Source organism: Halichoerus grypus, chromosome 6 (assembly GCF_964656455.1).
Source record: "Halichoerus grypus chromosome 6, mHalGry1.hap1.1, whole genome shotgun sequence".
In the NCBI taxonomy this organism is placed as follows: domain Eukaryota; kingdom Metazoa; phylum Chordata; class Mammalia; order Carnivora; family Phocidae; genus Halichoerus; species Halichoerus grypus.
The window spans coordinates 137,693,157-137,701,331 of record NC_135717.1 but is presented as its reverse complement, the minus strand read 5'-3'; the positions used below and the strand labels follow the sequence as shown (position 1 = coordinate 137,701,331).

The window sequence follows — 8,175 nt, the reverse complement described above, 5'->3', positions numbered from 1 at the left end:
CGAGGGCAGCGAGACAGTTCGGCATTCCAGGCACTGCCTGGTAGCCGTACCCACCCTCGCAGCCCCCGTCCTCAATGAGGCTGGTAGAGACCCTGCCGGCCGGGGATAACCATAACAGTAGGATGGCCTCTCGGCGCCCTCTGAGCGTCGGCATTTGTCGCCGGGCAGCTGGGGCGCCCTCGGCTGTCGCCCCACGCGGAGGAGAGGAGTTTCCGGGGCTCGGGTCCCTTGCAGCCTGCGCGGGGAAGGAGCACGGAAGCGAGTGGGCGGCGAGAGGCGGAGCGAGGGATGCGGGGGGCGTGGACGCGGCGGGCTTTGGAAAGGCCCCAAGTTAATGAGGCGTGCGCCGGCGGCAGAGCGCCTTTCCGAGCTGGGCTTTCCCCCGCGGTGCGGGCGCCAGGAGCCGCCTTTTCCGCTGGGTGTCACTCGGGGGTGGGGGGGATGGCCCATTCAAAAGCGCCGCGAGGGGGCCCGGCCAGTGGCCTTCAGTGAGCGCTCGCAAGAGGACGGCAGAGGCCCGGAGGCTCGCAGCTCCGGGACCTTGTGGCGCATCAGGACGCGGCTGCCCGCTTGCCGGGACCCCGAGCCGCCGCCTCCACCGCCGCCGCTCTGCTTCCTGCGTGTTAGCCTCCTCTGCGCGCTCCGGGCGGGCGGCCGCGGGAGCCGCTGGGGCGAGGACGGCGCGCGGTTGCTGCTGCTGCCCCCGGCCCGGGCGGCTGGAAGTGGAGAGGCCGAGCCGAGCGGCGCCCCTCCCTATGCCGGGAGGATGTTGGAGAGCAGTGGCTGCAAAGCGTTGAAGGAGGGTGTGTTGGAGAAGCGCAGCGACGGGTTGCTGCAGCTCTGGAAGAAAAAGTGCTGCATCCTCACTGAGGAGGGGCTGCTGCTTATCCCGCCCAAGCAGCTGCAACACCAGCAGCAGCAGCAGCAGCAGCAGCAGCAGCAACAGCCTGGGCAGGGGCCGGCCGAACCGTCCCAACCGGGAGGGCCCGCCGTGGCCAGCCTCGAGCCGCCGGTCAAGCTCAAGGAATTACACTTTTCCAACATGAAGACCGTGGACTGCGTGGAGCGCAAGGGCAAGTATATGTACTTCACTGTGGTGATGGCCGAGGGCAAGGAGATCGACTTTCGGTGCCCGCAGGACCAGGGCTGGAACGCCGAGATCACGCTGCAGATGGTGCAGTACAAGAATCGTCAGGCTATCCTGGCGGTCAAGTCCACACGGCAGAAGCAGCAGCACCTGGTCCAGCAGCAGCCCCCGCAGCCGCAGCTTCAACCCCAACCCCAGCCTCAACCCCAGGCTCAGCCTCAGCCCCAGCCCCAGTCACAGTCTCAGCCGCAGCCCCATGCCAAGCCCCAGCCCCAGCCTCAGCAGCTCCACCCATATCCGCACCCGCACCCGCACCCGCACCCACACCCACACCAACTACCGCACTCGCACCAACAGCCGCTCTCGCAGCCGCACGGCCACAGGCTTCTCCGCAGCACTTCCAACTCGGCCTGAAGGGGGCAGCACCCGGGCCAGGCAAGGTAAGGTCCCGGCAACTCGGGCTACCAAGGGCCTTTCCGAGGAGGAGGTCTCGCGGGCTGTTGGGAGGAGAAGGAAGCCTAATTCACGGGTGTGGTGCTTGGAGGGGAAACTGAGAAGTTACTACAAGTTTCTGGAGATGTAGAAAGAAGGGAAGCAAGCCGGAGGTAGGAGAGGCCGGGCAGAGAGGGGAGGATGAAGGACCTCGGGTTAGGCTGGGCAGCCTCGCGGACCGCGCGGGTCCGGTGGTGCGCTTCCCAGCGACGTCGCTGGCTCTGTTCGTGTCACCAGCGCCGCTCGAGTGTGGACACTCGAGGGAGCGACCCCGGTGTCTTTCTGAGCGCGCTTTGTCCGCCGGACTGGCCTGAAGAGAGCTGGGTTTTGGAGGATTCTGAGCCAATGACTTAATTGCCTGTCATTTCTTTCCAGGTTTTGAGGACTTGAGGAAGTGGGACGAGCGCCTTTCTATTGTCTTCACTTCAGTCGAAAGCAAAAGTCTCCCCGCCCCGCACCAGATCAAGTAGTTTGGACATCACCCTATTGATAACTTGAGATTCCTCTTAGTTTTCTGCATACTCTTCATCACAATGCGGGAAACGGTTTCAGTCCAGAAGGCTTTATTTATGAACCTTTGAAAGGATCTTCCAGTATGGTGGACCTTCTAGGAGCAATGATGTACTGTAATTTTATTTTAATGTATTTTGATTTATGATTATTTATTAGTTTTTTTTTAAATGCTTGTTTTAAGACATTTCTGAATGTAGGCCATTTTCCAAAAAAGAAACTTTATTTTCAAAAACCTATTCCCTAGTAAATTCTAATCTTGGAAAAGAAAAAAAAAAAGTAGAAGGGCGGTGGAGGGGAAAACATTAAGAATTCATTCATTATTCCTAGGGCATTTTCAGAAGGTCTGACACTTTCATTGTTATGCCAGGTGGTTGAAATTAAACTCTGTGATATTACTTCTTTTTTTTGAGATTTTTTTTTCTTAAACATATATTTTCTGTAGAAGTTTAAAAAGCTAAATGTTCAGAGTTGTATAACTATGAAAATCTAATTGCTTTTCTAAAAGGAAATTCGTAGTAATGATGTCTAATTCCAAATATTTAATACATAACCCAACTGATGGCAGGATGAACATACCATGAATATATGGTAGGGCTGGTGTAATGCAGGAAGAGCCTTGCTTATAACATCCGTTTGAAGGGACTAATAAGGAGATTTCTATGATTTCTGAGTATGAATGCACTAGGCGTTTCAAAAAACACAGTGGGGGGAAAAGAGAACCATTCAGTTTGTTTGAGAGAACATTTGTGCTCTTATCCACACTAGAGATTACCCTTCTCCAGCTTGGCACACTTTACTTGAACCACATTTTCTGACCCTTTTACTGTATTCTAGAAATATACTCTAGAATCTCATAGTTTAAAATACAGTTTGTAAATATTTTGAAGGACTAGGAGTCATAGCTTTTTTGTATTTGTACTGAAAATAATGTTGATGACAGAAACCAACTGTTTTGCTTTTTATTGCTCTCTGAGAAATTTGAGGGTTCTATGTTTTCCAGTTAGGTTAACTAAACTCAGAAATTGAAAAAGGAAGGACTGGATAAACACTGGATTTTCAGTGAGAAAACAACCCAGTCTTGTTTTAGCATCTACTTGTTCAGGAGTCTGAGGGGCGGGGTGGAGGGGGGAGCATGTGCTTTTTAAAGGTGGAACAAACCGTCTTCTGTGTCAAATCAAAAGGATGGTCAAAATCCACAAGGGCAGATGCTACTTAAGCTTAAAAAGAGCCATAGTTGATAACAAATCCTCTTGGGGCTGAAAATCACTTCCTATCTGCATGGCTTTACTGACGATCTCTGTTTTCCATTCTCTTTCCCACAAAGTCTTGATAGTATTTTTCCAGCATCCAAATGGGAATGGTCAGTATTAGGCTATTGCTAAGTTAGGTAGAACAGAAACAAAAATAGAATTTCATGCTAGAGATGTCTTTATTCTCCTTCCACCTAGAAAGGAATTTAGATCTAATTACTTTTTAGTGCAATATTTAAATGACGAAATTTTGAGATCACAACTCTAATCCGCAAAGTTGTGGGGAAAAACGAAAACTCAGGCAAATGGCAAGAAAAACTTAAGGGACTCCCACTTCCAGTGGCTAAGACACAGCTATGAAAATATGCTGCAAAGGGCAGAAGCATATATACACACACACATATATGTATATATGATGGGCAGTTCCGACAGCAAAGCTGAAGAGTTCTGAAGTATGGTTTGGCCTCTCTGAGACTACTGCTCTGCTTTTTAGATAATGTCTCATTGTATTGTTGTTTTAAAAATGCAGATCATAACATGATCTTCCCTGATTAAACCATAGTTTTTTCTTTCAAGTTTTTGTGCTATAAAAGTAAAATCTATACCAAATATTTTTTTTTTAAGATTTTGTTTATTTATTTGACAGAGAGAGAGACTGTGAGAGAGGGAACACAAGCAGGGGGAGTGGGAGAGGGAGAAGCAGGCTTCCCGCCGAGCAGGGAGCCCGATGTGGGGCTTGATCCCAGGACCCTGGGATCATGACCTGAGCCGAAGGCAGACACTTAACGACTGGGCCACCCAGGTGCCCATACCAAATATTTTTAAAATGAAGATTCATGTGGGCTTTTAAAAGATATTTGTATGTTGTTAGCTGACATATAGGCTAGGTAGTGTTGTTCAAAAAAATATGCCCAGGCTCCCTCCTGGCTGCTGGAAATTTTTTTCCTGCCCCCACCCCCCCATGGCTGTGGTTGTTATTGGGGCCACCAGAATCATGGTTACCTTGTCTTGTCTTTCCACAGCCCTTATTCCTTGGTCTGCTGTGATATTTACATTGAGTTGACCCTCTTAGTGGCTCTCTAGTCTGAACCCCTCTTAGCTTTTACCTGTGAAACCTCAGAAATTAGAAAGGAGAGAAATAGGATGTTTTTTGTTGTTTGACACTTTGAAATGATTATGGCTGAATCATTTTTTCAGGACAACAACAACAAAAAGCATGCTTACCAAAACTCAACAAAACAAAATATAAATGCAAATCATTTAATGTGTCAGTGCCCAAATTCTACCATATTCTGTAAGAAAATGATACAAACCACCTAAGGTATTTTGAGGCCTGATAAATCATGGAAAAAGGTAAAAATGATTCTTTCAGTCCAAGAAAAGGAAAAAGGAAAGGACAGGTCCAATAGAAAATGCACCCCTTAAATAAACACAATGTAAAGAGTTGGAAAAGGAATGGAAGAAGACATGAAAAGGAATGTCCCCATCTGGAAACTGAACTTTTGTCCTTGAACTTGTGTTGACACCAAGCCTTGGACACAGTGAGCTCAATCACTATTTGTTGGGACAAATGAATGAAAGAAGAAAAAATACGTAGCTCCCAGTATCCAGGAGGTGCTTTCTCTTGCCTCACACAGCGCTCCCTTCACTGGCTTTCATGTCGTTCCCGAGAACAAGTACCACTGGGCAGGCTAAGCCTCCTGACGAAGCTCCTTAGACAGACTTTCTTCGCAGAAATGCACATGGACCTGCGTGTGCCCTACACGGAGTGCTGAGGTCAGAGAGTAAATGGCCATAAAGGGCCCTTTCAAAGTGAGCGTTTCCGTCATAGAGGAAACTGGGATTCTCTCATCATGTAGAAATCAACCCGACTTTATAATTTCACTTAACGTGTTTTTTCCGATGGAGGTTAAAACAAAAACCAAAAAGCAACTCATTGCTTAAAGGAGCTCCCTTCCCATGTAAACGCCAGGAGGAAGGCTTGCTTTGACTCTTTCCTGCTCTCATACACCAACACTCGGTTTCTCTTAAAGGCCCCTCACTTTAAATCTGACACTGCACAAGTTTGTTGCCAGTGTGTGAGTTCAAGCACATTGCTTGTTTTCTGTCCCCAGGGAAAGCGACTCGGTTTTCGTTGGGCTCCAGTCATTTGCAGTGTCCTGGGCAGGGGCAGGCTGAGGAGAGGTTCTGAGACTTGAGTGAGACGGGAACAATCCCATGGAGCTCAGAGCTTTGTAGGTTTAAATGGGCCTGGAAGTATTCCTTCTTCTCTTGTAAATGTCAAGCTAATTTGCTTTTGCTTTACCAATAAACTGCCCTCAGCCGCAGCCTGAAATTTAAACTTGGGAATTATAGAGCTCGATATTGAGTATATCAGCCATTCTTTCAAGAGAAATATACATGTTTACCTAAAGCAACCTAAGATGTATTAATTGTGGAATTCTGTTGAATGGGTTTTAAAGATCTGTTTTCTAAATTCTTGACACAATTCGAAGGGTGACTTTTTGATCTGCACTGTTGAACAGCCAATCTAGATTTACAGAAGATTGGATGACAAAGGGGTCTGTGACTTTGTTGGCCGGACATTTGCCAAATGGAGGATAGAATCCAGCAGGGTTTTCCTGGCAGGGCACAATTGTCCAGTGAAGGCAGCTGAAGGACTCTGGAAGCATCTGCATAAAAGCTGGTGAGACCTACGGCAATCTGCTCTAAAGTGACCTGTCAGTGATCAGTTAGGCACTGGGGAAGGTTTAATAATAGGTGGTCCTTCTGGATCACTGTATTTATTTTGAGAAGAAAGATAAAACTATTGTCCATTACATTCCACCGTCAGTCTTCTGCTTAGTTTTAGAATATGCAAATGTCGGCTTCTGAAAACGAAGCATCACCAGGTACCAAATGCTTTAGAGAATGTCACATTTGTGAACTTAATAGTGTGGTCATAATTTGTATAAATATGTCTCAAACAATTTTGGAGAGATGTGATTTATTTTTCATATTTTCAAAATGCATTCCATTTCAAATAAAGTATCCATTGTGATGACCAACCTGTGCCCCTTTTGGAGGCCTTGTTCACGTGGCATGTACAATATGCGTTCCAGTGGGAGAAAGGTTCTAAAGGGCTTGGGTGTTATAAAGGCCATTGGCCATTCTGGGAAGAAAAGGACCATTTTTGAGGTTGGGAACTTTTTTTAAGACTTATTTATTTATTTATTTATTTTGGAGGGGGTGTTTGGGGGCTGGGGCAGAGGGAGAGAGAAAATCTCAAGCAGACACTGAGCTGAGCGTGGAGCCCCACGCGGGGCTCGATCTCACAACCCTAAGATCACAACCTGAGCCAAAATGAAGAGTCGGGTGCTTAACCAACTGAGCCACCCAGGTGCCCCAGCTGGGAATTTTTAATATAGAAATTCACTAAGATCTTTTGGTGAAATAAATAGCTTTCAGATTGCTAATGAATTTGAGTTGAATTTTCCATAGCACCCCAGAGGATGAGAAATGGTCCCTAGTGATTAGCTTGAAGGCAGTTCCCTCTGAGTTCCTGACAGATTAGTTCTCAGTCTCTTGAGAGCATAAAACCTCGACTCTGAGAGAATCATTCTTCAAACAGGTTATTTGTAAAGCTTCCTGTTTTGTGTTGAGAGCAGAAGAGAGACTTGATTCTTTAAAGGAAAATAATATAACTTTACTCTTACAATCTCCACTGGCATCTAAAAGACATTATATCTCAAAAGACTTTCAAATGGGGAATTTGAAGGCAATTTTTTTTTTATCCTTTGGCATAGTCTTACAGTGATAGCTTTATTACTCTGCCGTTTCTTTGTTTTTTAAAGAAGAAATGAAAAACGAGAAGACAAGTTACTGCCATTGCAAGGGGATGTCAGGGGTACCGTGTGAAAAGGGGGTAAAACCGGGTTGGAAGGACTTCAGAGTCCTAGTGCGTAGGTTCAAGCCTGGGTTCTATCACTTACCAGATAGGTAGATCTTGCATGTCTTAACCTTTTAGAAACCCAATTTCCTTCTCTGTTAAATTGTTAACAAAAGTTCCTACTTTAGGGTTATTGAGAAGATTTAGTAAGTTAGCACACATCAAGGTGCTTAGAAGCTCCCTGCATACAGCAGCTAAACTGGCTTGGGAATCATTATAGCCATATGAATGTATAATATATGACGTTTTTAAAGCTATGAATTGTATTTTTTGAGATCTCAGCACTTCTTTTAAAGGGTAAGACCGGTATGATGGCAACATCCTTGTATTTAACTTTGAAAAAGAAAAATAATCATTATTCATAGTGCTCCTGTTTTCATTTGCTTATTACTTTCCAGTTGTGGCCCACATGCTTATATATTTTAAGCGAGTTACAATTAAACAATAAAAATACTCTTATATGTATCTGTAGAGGCAATCACCCAGATTGCCACTTCAGGGCAGAGAGGACATTTGGTCCCCAGATATGGGAATGAATGTTGGTGGCTGTTGTGCTCTCAGTCCTTTCCCTGGAATTGTCCTCAGCCTTGTCTCAAGGAGAGCCACCTTGCTCTAGGATGCACTCCTTGGGGATAGCCCAAGTCTGGTGATTGGTCTGTGGAGAGTGGAGAAAGACCAGGAGCTGTTGTATCCATCAGGACAGGTGTAAGGGGCATCCAGAGCTCCCCACAGAATTGTTGAGGCCTGTCTCAACAGTGAATTTGCACTGCAGTTCAGTTCCCCCTCTGACCCATCCTGTTTCCCTTGTTCCTTCACAGGTAAGTTTCCCAGGAACCCTGACCCTCCTCCCCCCTTCCCACCCAAACCTCCTGCAATCAAATCTGAGAGTCTCAGAACCTATTTCT

The 8,175-nt window shown here is 46.5% G+C and overlaps 1 protein-coding gene across 1 annotated transcript; it reads left to right on the top strand.

Annotated features, from left to right (window-relative positions):
- Positions 1–303: 303 nt before the first annotated feature.
- Positions 304–3,039, top strand: PHLDA1 (pleckstrin homology like domain family A member 1). The gene is made up of 2 exons (XM_036091674.2): positions 304–1,527; positions 1,955–3,039. The coding sequence occupies exon 1, from the start codon at positions 335–337 to the stop codon at positions 1,499–1,501; it is 1,167 nt and encodes a 388-aa protein (XP_035947567.2). The 5' UTR covers positions 304–334; the 3' UTR covers positions 1,502–1,527; positions 1,955–3,039.
- The last annotated feature ends 5,136 nt before the right edge of the window (positions 3,040–8,175 follow it).

Coding starts and splice junctions, on each gene's coding strand:
- PHLDA1 (XM_036091674.2), top strand. CDS start 335: ATGAGGCGTGCGCCGGCGGCAGAGCGCCTTTCCGAGCTGGGCTTTCCC.